The sequence below is a fragment of the Ixodes scapularis genome, unplaced genomic scaffold (genome assembly GCF_016920785.2).
Source record: "Ixodes scapularis isolate PalLabHiFi unplaced genomic scaffold, ASM1692078v2 PGA_scaffold4__175_contigs__length_147842914, whole genome shotgun sequence".
NCBI classification, from domain to species: Eukaryota; Metazoa; Arthropoda; class Arachnida; order Ixodida; family Ixodidae; genus Ixodes; species Ixodes scapularis.
The window spans coordinates 113,445,334-113,460,402 of record NW_024609879.1 but is presented as its reverse complement, the minus strand read 5'-3'; the positions used below and the strand labels follow the sequence as shown (position 1 = coordinate 113,460,402).

The following is a 15,069-nucleotide window of genomic DNA, read 5'->3' as shown; positions in this document are numbered from 1 at the left end:
TTCAACTTGAATCTGTAAACTCATACCGTTATCTGGGTGTTACTATATCGTCGACATTAACCTGGAAACCTCATATTGATATAATAATCGCCAACGCTAACCGCATGTTAGCATACCTACGACGAAACTACAGAACGGCCCCATTTAACTTAAAACTTCTTCTTTATAACACTCTTGTACGGTCAATATTGGAATACACAGCCTCTATTTGGGATCCTAACCACGCCTTTCTGCATAAAGCTCTTGAACTAGTCCAAAATAATGCCGTTCGTTTCATTCTGTCTAATTATAATCGAACAGCTAGCGTATCATCAATGAAGTCCAGTTTGTTGTTACCCTCTTTGTCATTGCGCAGAAAGTTTTTTCGACTTTGCCTGTTTCATAAAGTGTATCATCATCAGTCGGTGCGAGACCATTTCTTAACATTGCCCAACTATTACTCTTCCCGTCTGGACCATCCGAATAAAGTTGGATTAAGACGTTGCCAAACAAACACTTTTTTTTATTCATTTGTCCCGCATAGATCAAACGACTGGAACCACCTTCCAGCAGATATCGCAACTATACCTGATTATTTTCTTTTTCGCCACTCTTTGTCTACATTTCTGTTTGGTGAGCCAACATGAGTCATTTTATTTTGTTTATTTTGTCCGTAACAGATATTGCTTACTGTTTTTGCCAATGGCAGTGTGTTTTTGATATTTGAATTTCTTGCCGATTGTTTTTTTTTGTTTTGTTTTGTCAGTTCGTTTTATTTTTGCTTGCTTTTCCCCTCCCCTGTACAATGCTTCGGCGCTTGAGGGTGTGTACAATAAATAAAATAAATATTCACACCAAGAGATTTATAACAGTGATCACAGAATCGACGGATATGTTAGATAAACAAGGTCGAGAACATTTCCAGGGCAATTTTTAATTGGGTTAAGCTGATCAAGGTCACAGTCGTTCATGAATGACGGTAACCATAGAGCCTTATTTGATGTTATAGGGTTGTTGCAATCGGCAAACCTTAGCGGCCAGTCCGCTCCTGGATGTTTAAAATCTCCATGTATCTTTACTCCGTATTTCAAAGCATTTATTTGTTTAGTAACTGTCCTAAAATTTTCTATATAATTTATTTCATCGGACACTGGTAGAAAATAGCAGTTTCCAGCTAGGTATTTAAGTCATCACCTGCCTTAATCTCTACCCAGAAAATCTGAGATTATGATTCCAAGTAAAGAAGACGATGTAACGAAAAAAAAATGACTAGGTAGCAATTAAAATGCCACAACCAAACATTTTACCTATAGACTGGCAATCCCGACCCCGGTAATACACTTTGTAATTACATGTAGAATAGTTGGAGTCCGGTATCCTATTACGGAGCCAAGTTTCCGTCAGGCAAAAAACATCAAACTTTGGTTGTCACAATGTTGTGCATGAACTCGTCGGCCTTCGGTCGCACGCCTCTCAGGTTTTGGCAGCAGACACTAAGCGTTCCAGTGATTCTCGCGTGTTACCATTTTTTCATTTTGAACACGCGGATTGTCAAGGCGTCCGAAAAAATGGTGGAAGATACTGCCCTCGGGTCAAACTTCAGGCTTGTTTAGAGCTGCAAACGCTGTCTCGTCGCAAGTAAAGTGGAACGACGAGTACGATAGAGACCTAGTTGAGAACAGACAACCGTTCCGCACTCTGGGAAAGGCTCAATCAGGGATACAATGTCAATAACAGATGTGTTTGGGTCAAGCCTGAACAAAAATAGAGCAATCCGTCGTATACGGGGAGAGAAACAGCATTCACCTCTTTCGATTTCGCAGACGAGACGACGGCTTTGCTCGTCGCCGGGCTTTGACCAGAATGAAACCGTCGTCCGTCGTGCCCTCTGAATTTTTTCCGTCGAAACCCCGTAATTCAGAAAGCATTGTCGGTAAATTGCGCTCGTCGGCACTCACGGTGCCCGGTCGGCTTGTCAAACGAACCGGCAGATTCTCATGACCAAGCGTTGACGAGGGTCGACATTGCACGCGCAGCGGCAGCAGTCTTGACATACAAGGAGCCAAAAATATATTCAGTTATAAGTAATTTGATTAATTGTAGTGGGTATGTCACAAGTGTGAATACGGGTTAGTGTCGGCCCCTGAGAGGTTCGAACGGCTCGAATAAGGAACGTGGTGTAGATCGCGACAGCTTCGACACCGGTGCATCTTGGGTAGGTGCGCCGTGATAGGAACGTTGCCAACGTTTACGAACGCCGGAAGCAATTTTCATCCAACTTGGCGGGCTTAAGTTAATTTTGACCATCGTGACGACTGCCGCGCCGTGATTATTGTCTACACACGCAGCCTCACGAGCTCCCATTGCCTAGCCGTCTCGGTCCTAACACTACCCCACCCTGTATTGTCGTAGACAGTAGAATTGTCTCAAGGCCCCCTTCTCTTTTGTCATCTTCATGCTGTCTATGATGATTATATGCCACCTTCTTCAGTTGAGTTTTGCAAGTCTAAGCCAAATTTCCGAAGAATGCTATCTTCCGTGTTCCGTGCCTTCGCGGTGTTAAGATAAAAATTGCGATGTAAAATCGTGTTGTTAATAAAGGAATGTGAAATTCCGCATAGTTTTTTCTAATGGTGTTATTCGGAAATCGCATTGTCGTCGAAGTAAGGTCAGCTTATCATGATTATATTTATTTGCGAATGGGTAAACGAAATACATCAGTGAGTGAACATAATTATGAGTGTTTATTTTTATTTTTTTTCAGACGTCTCAACGTGAGGAAGCGAGCATTGAAATAGCAAAGCTGGTAAAACGAATACAAGAACTGGAGAACTGTCAGGTACCGCCAAATACATTTAACTAGAATAGTATTGCAATATTTCTTCCTCTTGTAACCTACTTTAATTCGGAAAAATAACTTACAATGGATGTGGTGTTAAGGTGCTTACTAAACTAATTTCAGCTTGAGGCGGATCAATATCGCATTGACCTTGAAGACGACGTTAAGGTGCACAGGACTGCGCTGCAGGTACGTTCAAAATTTTCCTGGGAACTTCAAACACTGCATAGAGGTTGCCTGAAAAAACTCTAGATAACAGATATGATGTGACCCTGTAGGAATGTTTGTTTTGTACGTCCCGTTGTGCCAAAAGTCGTTGGTATAAGTTAGGTTTACATTCAGGTCTTTGTTATGAAAATCACTCATCCACCATAGAATTATGACGGGTGCGGGCGATACCACCTAGGAAACAATGCCGGGTCTGTTATCCACCCTTTCCCCGGCCACCCACGCATCATATATTTTCTCGTTAGTGCAACCCCTTTGGGGTTTCCGCATGATGGCCGCTGTGGTGAAGCAATGTAGACAGGAGTCTTCGCGAAATGTTGACATGGCATAAATGAAGACACGATTCAAATTTGAGTGCCGATGGCCGAACTGGTTCGCGGAAATCGTTGTAATACACTGATAAAAATCTTTAAACCACACTTACAAAGGATGTTGGTCAAACACTTCACGCCAAAAGCAAAAATAAAATACGTCAGTAGGAGGGATGCAATCTTCAAAGCAAAACATCTCAAAACACTCTTTGTTCCGTCAGCTCAAGTGAGAGGCACTTCTTTACACGATTGCCCAAAAATGCCTCAATATGGGGCCGTTCACCCTTCAGCGCCATCCTCCATTCCCCCTTAAGGCCGGTTCTTTCATGCAGCGAAGCTAGGGTGCCTACATGTCTAGCGCGCGTGTGTATGAAGGCACTCTAAGCGAAGCGCTGATGTAGCGCTGCTCACGTGTCGTCAGCAGCTTATCGTCTGCCGTGAGCAACAGCTTTGACGGTGCGATACAAAGATGGTTAACACTCCCGTCAACACCAAGACGCCTCGGTGGCTCCGAGGCGAGAGCGCCGGCCTACGGATCCCCAGGTGGCGGGTTCGAATCCCGACCGAGGTGCCCGCAACATGACGGAGGCTTATCGCGGAGAAGGCGCCGTGTAACCGTGCTTTCGGTTGCACGTCAAAAGATCCCCAGGTGGTCCAAATTAATCCTCACTCCTCCGCTGGAGCGTGCCAGATGCTCGTCGTAGGTTTGGCACGTAAAACCCCCAAATTTGGCTCTTGTCAACACCGGCTTAGCGCTAGGCCAGCGATATGCTTGTAGCGCTCTTTTCAATGTGCAAACAGGCCTTAAAGCGGAGATTTCAAGCTCCGCCCTCAACGCGAGCTCGCTGGCTTCCGCTGTACTTTTCTTGTGCGTGCTGGCGCGTTCACATTTCTGTTAGCAAAGGTAGAAAGCTCGCGCTGCAGGCGGAGCTTCCATTCTCAGCTTAAAGGTGAGCGGGGTATAGCTAGCCCGCGAGATTGGGGCTTTGAAACGTTGTTCTGCAGAACGAGCTCTCGCACTAAAAAAGCACGTCTCAACGATAGTAGAGCCGGCCAGTTCGCGCTTCTAGCTAAAACAGAAGGCCTGCGCTTTTCCTCCCCTAAACGTCATCACATCCCCTCAGCGCTCCCTAGGTAGAACGGATTAGCACTATCGTCTGCTACATCGTCTGCGACATCGCTGCTCCATCGCCTGTGTCAGTGGTTTGTGTAGCAGATAATGACACAGATGCTAACGCCGAGTGTCTGTTGCTATACCATACGATGAAGTCGTTTATGTGGAGTGTTAAATGCACGAGTAAAATGCCTTACTGATGCGCGAAGGGCTGCAAAGCCCTTCGCTGGACGCTGCCACTGGAAGCCATTTTTGAGGGCGCTGTTTATATTCCGTTCACTCTTAAGCAGAGAATGCAGCCAACGCCTCGAGGTCGCTGCTTTGAAGCGTCCTTCCGCAGAACAAGCGCGCGCGCTAGAAATGCACATCTCAAAACCAGGAGTGCTTGCTAGCTCGCGCTCCTGCCTGCGGAAGTGTTCTTATGCGGGTTGCAAATCAACTGAAAGCTCGCTATCAGCTCGCGCTCAGCAGTCCCGCGCACAGCTGTGGCCGCCAGTGAATGCGACGCGGCCCATACTCTCGTCAAGCTTTAGCCTGTGTACCGCTTGGGTCGGGTCGCGGATATACTAACGAAACGTCATGCGCAGGCATTGTCTTCTAAGTGGTATTGGTATGATAGACCCTTTCCGAAATTCAGTGCCATCTGGTGACTCAAATGGCAGTTTAACTTTTACCGTACTAATGGCGGCACTGAACCTGAGATCTGAGGTATTTTAGGGGCACTGCCAGTTTCGCAAGTAAACGGTAAACGAGAATGTTCGCTTCACTGTTCAGTTGTTGTTTTTTTGTATTTTTTTTTTCAATTTTTTTTAGTTTCGATGACGAAAAATTTGCCACCACTCAGAAGGTCAGAACGAAGCGCCAACCCAGATGGACGCCGTGATAAAGTTTCTATACATCAGGGGGCTTTGAAGCCGAGTGTGCGCTACTAAAAACTCGACTGGGCCCGAGTTAGAAATGAACGCTTACGCAGCTCTCGGATCAAATTCCTGCTTCACGTCGCGCTAACCTGTAAAATGCATAGGCCTCGAACCATCTGCTTAGCAGCATCTTCAACTTCTTTCTTCATGAGTAAACAGAAGGCCGCCATTAGTACAGCACATATGCCATTTTTCAGATGATGATAGTGCTCAAAGTGGCCAGACTGAATTCCGGAAAGGGTCTATTGCAACCATGGCGGTCCGGCTGGTGCCCACCCCGTGCAAGCACGTGCGGCATGCGCTTGAAGGCGCCTTTACCCGGCTCGCGATGGCGAATGCTTTCTCGTTCAAGTAGAGAGATGGCGGTGTCCAGGTGCCCTGCTTGCAATCGTCTTTAGCTTGCATCAGCATCGCCGCCAAAGTGTCTAGCAGTGTTTCACAACGAGCACGACTGTATCAGGCGGAGCCGGCAAGACGGGCGTGTCTGACGATGCGGCGACTCTCGAGGAGCTTTGGCGTGTTATCCGCTTAGGGCGGGCCAGAGATCCACAAACGACGTCATGCATACACCTTGCATAAGTCGTGCATAGGGCTTCAGCTGAAACGAAGAATTGAGGACATAGGTGGAGGTATGGGTGGTGCGCTTCCGTTTCTCTGGTCAGGCCATGTGCGGTGGGGCCTCGGTGGTTCCTTGGCTGTACGAATTCGGGACGGTTCCGGGGAGCGCGCTTGGTCCTGGTTGGATTGGCGAGGAGGATACGGCATATCGCCCCCTGAACCTCGACGAATTTTCTACACACATGCTAAATCACCTTAAAGGATCGTTAATTATTGTCTCTTTATTTTCCTATTCCCTCTAGACAATTATGCCCCTTCATTGGCGACATACATTCCGAGAAACAAAAAGCGCGATTTATTCCTTCAGGAGACTAAATGCTCCTAGAGTTCCATTAGTCCCCCGGGTGACTAACCAGGACGGGAGCAACCTTTGCTCCCCTACCGTTATTTTTTTTTTCTTTTAAATTGGGACCTCAGGACTAAGCTTTGCACCGTTGCAATTAGCCCTCTGGGACTAAATGTTGCTCCCTTCTATTTCGACCCCTGGGACTAAATGTTGCACCCCTGTATTTAGATCCCTGGGACTAAATGTTGCACCCCTGTATTTAGATCCCTGGGACTAAAGGTTAATCATTAACATTAGGTCCCCAGCCACAAAAGTTTGCACCCTTGCTGTTAGTCCCCTTCGACCCAAATTTGCACTCGACAGCTTGAGCAGAGCTGAAGAATCAAGCGTCGCGCAAGTCTAGTAGATGCCTAGTGTACTGAAATATCAGAAAAAAAATTGTGCAGCTCAAGTTAAACGTAGATTTATTGCCTCGTGAATTAAGAACACACTCAAAGATGAGTGAAGTAGAAGTTCCTGTGCGGTGAAATCCACGCTAAAGCAGAATTCCGAAAAGTGCACTTGCGTTGATGACCTGGACACTGGGACGTTTTACGTCCGAACCGGCTGTGGTTCATGCACCGTTTGTTGGGCACCGACAGCATCTTGCCTGTTCGCGAGGAATTTAGATCATGAGTACCAGTGGCAGCGTAAAATACCCGATCGCTCGGCAAACGTACGAGACATACCACACGCATAATAATATAACAAATAGTCTGCCCAAGTGCTGCAACGGTTCACAGATATGGGATCTGTTGACAGCAGACCAGCGCAATATATCTTTAGTAGACATTCGCAAAGATTGAGACCCAGCGTGCGCGTGCTCAATCTATGCTTCAAAGAGACGGCACGAGCTCTCGCTAGTAACGCGAAAGTGTAGTGTACGATGGAATAAATGTCTATTATGGTCAAGTAGACACTGTCAGGGTCTGCAAAACACAAAATATGAGCCATCCGTAGAATCGGTGTTTCAACCGATACGATTGAATATCAGGTCTCTGTGCTCCTTAACAAAATCGGCAACCATGGTGCCAAGAAGAATAGAGCATGGCGCGTGCTTTGCAAGCTCGAGAACGCACTCAAACTAAAAACACTTTGTGAAGACGCAGATAATGAATGCACCATAAACACAAGTGCTTCGACATACCTTAATCGAGTTCCCTTGACTTGTAACTTCAGAACTGATCAAGTGCAGTGCTGCAACACCGCACTGGTCATACCATCCCGATTTGCATGCCATTGGCGTAGGGACTTTGAGCACGACATTCTGGAAGCCATGTTTGTTGAGCTCAAGAATGGTAAGAACCAATTCCTCCTATCCTTTGTCTGCTGCCCTCCCGAACACCGGGCGGAATCGTACGAGTACCTACGTAGCTCCTTGTAGTGCATCGATGCATGCCCAAAGAGCTTCTTACGACAATATTTATCTACTTGGGGACTTAAATTCTCACGTTGACTGAAGCGACCCGCTCACCCCCCGTCCACTTGAGTCCAAGGCAGATCTCCTGCTGGACGTCATCGAGACTACGGGCCTTGTCCCGCTCTGTGATTCTCCTACGTATACCTCCGTCCCAAGGGAAGCCCCTCAAACCTCGACCTCGTCTTGGTGTCCAGCCCCTCAGTGGTGGATGACTGCACAGTCCGTTACAGTCTCAACGGGTATGACCAGAAGCCTATTTACGTACGAATATGCTCGTCCCTCCCAACCGCTGGGCACCACGCGCGGCTATCCCGGCCATAGCTACATCCGCACCGACACTGCGCACCTGAAGGGCCTTCTCTACTTTGCCCCATATTGCATGGCGCTTAGCGAAGACACAGAGAAGACATGTATGAACTGTACAGAAGCTTCATAGGAGCTATGGAAGCAGAATGTGTGCCCCAGTTTTCAACACGCGCCAAGCGGCGCCCCCGTGGATCGCACCCGAGGTCATGTCTTACTCCCGCCGAAAGCACAAGCTCCTGCGGAAGACTAAACATTTTGGACGAAGCGCCAGGATTGAAATCAAGAACATCCAGAGGGAGATAAAAAAGAGAACAATCTTGTCGCACCCCACATATGTCGCCGACGTTGCAGCTCGTGCGATGGAGTCCAAGCTCTTTTGGGCATATGTTAACTCGCAGCGTAAATCCTCATCCGCACGCCCCGGCTTCTCCCACAACAACAAGACGGTAAGCGACCCTGCAGCCACTTCTGCACTTTTCAATGAACACTTTGCCTGAATGTGGTCCTCTCTGTCACCAAAACCTGCACAACTGCACAACCCTGCTGCAGGTGAACTGGATCCAAATGACATCCCGCTAGACTGTTTGTCCATATTATCTGTTACAGAGGACGACCTGACAGATGCCATGGCATGCCTAAGCCCCTTTCAGTGGTCGGGACCAGATGGTCTACACCTCTTCCTCCTGAAGTCGTCAGTCCCCACTCCCAACCCTGTGCTGGCAGAGATATTCCTGAGGGCATTCGACTCCGGCGCTGTACCCACAATGTGGGAAACTACACATGTCACTCCCGTTTACAAGGGTTGCGGCTCAGACACCGGCCTTTTTGACTCATACCGCCCAATTGCCTCCACATCTGTGGTCTGCAGGACCCTTGAACGCATCGTAAACAAGGTCCAGTATCACCTGGAGTCAAACAATCTACATACTGTCCAGCGCCCAGCACAGATTTCGCCCTGGCCGAAGCTGCAAGACAGCACTCTGCACAGTACTGCACACGGTGAGTGCCCACCTAGACAGCCGTACTCACTGTGAGCTCGTCCAACTGAACCTGTCCAAGGCGTTCCACAAGATCGACCACCAGCGACTTATAAACCAGCTGCACAAGTATGGTATCAGGGGTAGCTTTTTCCATTGGCTACAGAGATCCATTGAAGGAAGGACCCAGCAGGTTGTGTTTGGAGGTGCAAATTCCGCATCCTCCACGGTGCATGCTTTTTAGTGTGCGCCAAAGTAGCGTGCTGGGCCCAACATTATTCCTGATCTACATTTAAGACATTGCAAAAGTCTTAAGGGCCTCTGACACGCCCAAAAAAAATTCAAAGTGCCCGCCAGTGCCCTGTGACGTCACAATGTACTGCAAGGTGTAGGGGCGGTCAGAAGGGAGGCATCGACCTACGTCACTAAAAGTAGGTTCGCCGGAAGTCACATGAGTTTCACTCCTCGTGCTCTCCGCGACCGCGCCTAAAACTTTTTTCTTTTTTTTCTTCTTTCTTTTTTGTTGTTATTCGTGTTATTTGTTATTTTACGAGCATCGTAGAAAACGAAGTTTTAGTTCCACTAGTTTTTTATCGCTGCACCGTTGGTTAGTTTGCGTGCTGTTAAAGTTGAGGACGAAGAGTCAGTGGATTGATTTGATGGAGGTCAATAATAAAAGCGTTGCGAGTACAAGCCAGTGTACGAGCACATGCCATCAGTCTGATGGTACAGGGCCATACAGAGCAGAATACAAGCTATTGATTCTTGAAGAAAATATTTTAGAACGCTCGCAGAAATTAGGATTGCTCGAATAGGACACGCCCGATCGCGTTGCCGAAGGTTCAAACACCGGGGTCGTCGAATCATCGGATACTCTCCAAGCTGAAGATGCGTGCCGTCTAGAGAATACAAACTGGCGACTGTACCAAGTACAAGTAAACGTCGAGCATAAAGTACGTGTTTTGTTTAGGACATTAGTACAACTTGTTTACTAGGTTCACTAACTCCTCTTCTTCTACATTTACAGCAACATTAGGCGATGAAAAGCAAATAAAAAAGCCTTGTCTGCTTGGAATGCTCGCGGAGATGCGGAGAATAGCAAAAATATTTTTAAAAAATGTAACACGCGGTCGCGGTAAGCACGAGGAGTGATACAACTCACGTGACTTCCGGTGATGCCTCCCTTCTGACCACCCCGACATCTTGCGGTACACTGTTACTTCACAGGGCACTGGCTGGCACTTTGAATTGGCTGTGTATTTCTATTTTTAACAAAAAACTACGCAACACCAAAGTGAAACAATTTTTTGGTGATGCCCTGATACACCATTTTAACGGCTAGCATGAAAAACAAAAAAAAAACTTTATTTGGCGTGTCGGAGGCCCTTTAAATTCCACACCAAGCATTTATGCTGATGTCCTGTCCCTTCTACTGCCAATCTGCTCCGACTGGTCCTACCAAGCCCTTCACAACGACCTCGACCAGTGCTTTCACTGGTCGGCCGGAAACAAACTACCGTTCAAACTGCTCTAAAAGTGTTGCAATTACAATAACGGTCTCTTCCATAACTCCAAGCCAAGCCTTGAGCTTAACTCTGGGTGGCTCACCACTAAACTACGTGCCCTCCACAACCCTCCTTGGTTTCGTCCTTGACAGCCGTCTCAACGTTGCCCCCCAGGTCCACATCGAAAGCAAGACGCATGCTGGACTTCGTCACTCGAGTCACACGAGGGATGACACCCAACACCTTCCACCACCTTACACCGCGCAAGTGCTAAAGCACCCGTAGTATTGCTCTGCAGTGTGGTACCCCCTGCAAAAATATCTGCAAACCACACTACAAGGCGTGCAACGGCATGCCGCCTACACTTACTATCGCCGCAATGTTGCCCCGCCGTCTTTCTCACTTCCCTACAGTCAAGTACCCTGTAGTGACCTCCTAAAGACTGCTGCCTGGAGGAACCTGCACCAGTGACAGCAAGTGGCATGTGCCCGACTGCTCCGCAGGATCATGACACCAAACCAACAGGAACACTCTGATTCCCCCAGAATGAACAGAAGAGGTGGACTCCAGCCTGTGATGTCCCGTACATTACGGCATGGGGAGTCCTACCTAACTGCTGAGGGCAGCAACATTTTGGAGAGGTCTGCCTCCAGACCTCACTGACCACATTACCTCTGATCCTCAAGAGGCGAAAGCAGTAACTCAGACGCCCTTCCGAGACCCGTCTAAAGCGCGATCCAAACCAACGCTTCTTTTTGCGCCTGTAGGTCGTGCGGCTGCGGATATGACGCATTTCGTGGCGTTTTTGCTGTTTCCGGGCGCGGTTTCTGAGTCAGAACCGTGCGCTTTGGTTTGGACGGGCGAAACTTCGGGCGAGCGCGCACGCGCGCACGCAGGCACGAGCGCACAAGCAAAGTGCAACTGCGACAGACTGGCCGGCCAGACGGCGAGAGAAAGAGAGAGAGAGAGATCGCGTTGTCATGTTGGAAGAGAATAAAAGGGGGGGGAGGAGAGGGCAGCCAGACGGCGAGAAACGCGGAGCCGGAACTAGCTTGCCCTCCACCGATTGGCCGGGACACAGGAGCGTCCTACTACGTCACCGCGCGTTTTTGTGCGCGTTGAGAAAGAAGTTGAAATCAACCAACTTTTTTATGCGCGCCCGGAAGGAGCGAAGAAGCGGCGCGACGTCACGAAAATGCGTCACATCCGCAGCCGCACGACCTACAGGCGCAAAAAGAAGCGTTGGTTTGGATCGCGCTTAACGGTGTTTAAACTATCCACGCTCTTCTCTTAGCTTATTTACCTACTTTCTTTTTTCTACTCACCATCTTTTTTACAGATGTACTAATGTTACAAGAGTGCTAGGGTCGGTGTTTTGGTCAAACTAGTTGCATAGGCGTCAGCCTTCTCCCAATACCAGCGCGCCTGTGCCTTTCTACCGCCCAAGTGCAATACATAATATCAATATCAACCAGATCCCACAATGATCAGAAGCAACACAGGGAGCAAAAACAGGGCGACCAGATTCTGGCGAAGGCTGTGTTTCAACCTACTAAAAACTGGTTATTTTTAAACAAACAAAGATTCATCTCCAATTTTTCTGACGCACCCTATCTGCCCGACCTGCAGAACCCCGGCGTGAGCGAGGAGCACAAGAGAGAACGCGGGGAGGGGGTTGGTGGAGGGAGAGGGGGGAAAAGGGCGCGCTTCAGAAAGCCTCCCCCCCCCCCCCCCCCCATTACACAGAACACACGGACACGGCAATGTCACAACAACTGGAGAAGGTCGCTATTTTCAACACACCGGTCGAGTGACTTACGACCAAACACGTTTTTCTTTTTTTCTCAACTTTTTAAAAAAAATTTCGGGTGCTTTTATGTTTCTTAGTCCAAGTCCGCTTTGTTACCAGCAGAGTGTTGCCTTGGATGACGTTCCGGGCGCTGTTCGTTTTTCGTTGTTCATCTGGGAAGTTATCTGAAACAGGGACGACGATGGCATGAAGGCGTCTGGACACTGCTCCTGAATGTGTTCTTTGAGTGGAACGTGCCGTGCATAAAGCGTGTCGTTGCGGATTTTGAGTTCATCATAGGACTACCCAGAAATGGTGGTCACGGGGAGACGCAGAAACGAGTCTCAATTTGTTCTCAGTAAATCTGCTTTAGCGTTTGAGGTGGCCATTTACTCTGACCGCGAGACTCCAGTGCTAAAAGCGCGTCTTCAGCAAACTCTTAAATGTTTTCATTTAAAAAGGAAAAAAACGTGTTAGGACAGGAGGTGTTGCGTTTCGATAAATGCTCATTATTTGGCGAGGGAAAATTGCGTCCATGGGACTTGTCAAATATCAACACATCATCGCTGACGAGATAGGTGGGTGAAGTCGGGTCAACACACCCCTTAACTCGTATTCAAACAACGCGCGAAGCTCTACCATGTAATGTCTGAATGATCGTGGCACATTAAAAAATTCTCAAGTTTTGTCCGAGTTTGGTCAACACTTTCAGTCGTGCTGGCCTCAGTCGCGCCGATCCCCAAGACAAGCGAAATATCAGCTGTCCTTCTGGTGAACATTCAGTTTACCTTTAGGGACTAAGTCATACAGATGCACCCTGTCTGAGGAGGATTAATGACTGCTTTGGCTCGCGCGTGCCTGTCGGTTAGTCCCAGTCAAGCGCAGTTAGTCCCCAGCTCTTCCGCACGGCACCGAGCTTGAAACGGAGAGTCCTTTCGGGGACCAGCTGGGGAGTTCAGAGGGCCAAATGCTGCCGTTGGTACCTTGAGGCCATCTTTTTTCTTAGAGTGTACTATATGCCTTCCGTCGTCCGTTCAGCTTTGTTTCGTTTTATTTTATGATAAAAGCTATGTATGCACCGGCAAAAATGGTAGTATTAAGGTATGAGAGATATGACGGATCGGGTTAGGTTAACGCCCCCTGAATACACTCGGGTGCGTTTTCGTGTTTAGTTCAGGATCGCTCCTTCCCTCCCCCCTTTCTCTTTCACTTTCTCTCTCTGTCTCACACACGCGCACACGCACACACACACACACCGAGTGGTTGTATTTTTTTTTTTTTTTGCACGTGGAAGCATCCGATGAAAACAATGTTTTATCTTCGGGTGTCAGTTTTTTGGTGGCATATGTTTCTTTTCTTTAGCTGAGTTCTATATCGGTGTGCTTCTTCGTTACAGAATGACAAATCTATGTCGTTCAACATCGTGTGCAGTGGCGAACACTAGATCTAGGAATTGCTATCGAACTCGGTATTCAACGACAGTGAAAACGATGAAATTACAGTTTCGAATAAACAAAGGACGAGTCGGGTCACTCGAACGAGTGACCTCAGGTTGGGATATCGAGGTGTCACTGCAAAGTACCCTCTCATGAAAAGTACAAGACAAAAAATATGTTTTAGGTTGGAGGAATGCACACATGAATCATCTTTTTTGCCTATAAAATAGTTTGTCTTTAATACAAAAATTTTTTTCACATGGCACGCTACAAGGTTCCTAGAATAAATTTGCGGTCGGTATCCGGAAAACAGATCCTCGACGCTCAAAAGGGTATATGGCGACATACATCAGTGACCTATATATTCACAAAAAAACCCAAAAAATCTCGGCTGCCACAGACTCTTTCTCGGGTCGTGTTTCGCGTGTTTTTTTTTGTTTTTTTTTAATTTATATAACCCCATATATTTATTTGAATAAAATATTGGAAGCTGTGATGATTGCTGGGTGATAAAGTATGACATACGCTTACGTGGGTTCTCTTTTTTTCGTTCTCACCAGAACCTAGAAGATAAAGTCGGTCGCATCTCAAAGGAAGCAGTCACCCGAAGGAGAGTGGAGATGCTCAACGAACGAGTCGAAACGTACCTTGGTCCTTTAGAACGGCTGCTGAACGGCCTGCGTCATGCAGACAAAGAATAAATGGCACTTCCCGACCTGTTCCCGTCTCCAATTCTGTCTTGTGTTGAAATGCTGTGTTTCGAGCGTTCCAACGCCAATACTTCTTTTGGCTGCATGCGAGTGGCCAGAATGCATCAACTAGGCGTCTTGAAAAGTACATATGTACAAGTGTTAATTACTATACGTAGTTTCCATCAGGCTCCACGACGTTGCTTGCGGTTTATGGTTTTGTTCAGAAAGACTGAGTACCTTTTGTTAAGACAACATTAGATATGCAAATTAGTTTGCTTCCCGTTAGTGCGGTAAACATTCGTGATGCCGTTTATAACTCACCCAATGGACCTTTTTCAAGAAGGGTTCTTCACATGCGCAGGCCTTCCTCTAGCAGCGGTTCGCTTGATATCCAGAAGAATGCTTGCACTACCCCTTCCGCCTCTTTCGCGACTCGGATCAGCCGCAGTGAAATCAGGAAAGGTATAACAACTCCCACTCCATATACCAACGGTTGTTGGAGTTTAAGGCACTTGGTGTAGTCTTTATGATAAAAAGGACCATTTAAGAAATCGGGAGGTCGGTTTATAACTAACTCGTCTTAAGTGAGAGTAAAATGTAACTTCTAAAC

General features: G+C 47.5%; 1 protein-coding gene across 1 annotated transcript in view; it reads left to right on the top strand.

Annotated features, from left to right (window-relative positions):
- The window catches only part of LOC120848886, a 63,428-nt gene extending 48,951 nt beyond the window's left edge, over window positions 1-14,477 (top strand). Inside the window, exons 11-13 of the mRNA XM_040220960.1 lie at window positions 2,744-2,818; window positions 2,942-3,007; window positions 14,328-14,477. Of these exons, the coding sequence (XP_040076894.1) occupies window positions 2,744-2,818; window positions 2,942-3,007; window positions 14,328-14,468 (282 nt within the window). The 3' untranslated portion in view covers window positions 14,469-14,477. The remainder of the gene's footprint in view (window positions 1-2,743; window positions 2,819-2,941; window positions 3,008-14,327) is intronic.
- The last annotated feature ends 592 nt before the right edge of the window (window positions 14,478-15,069 follow it).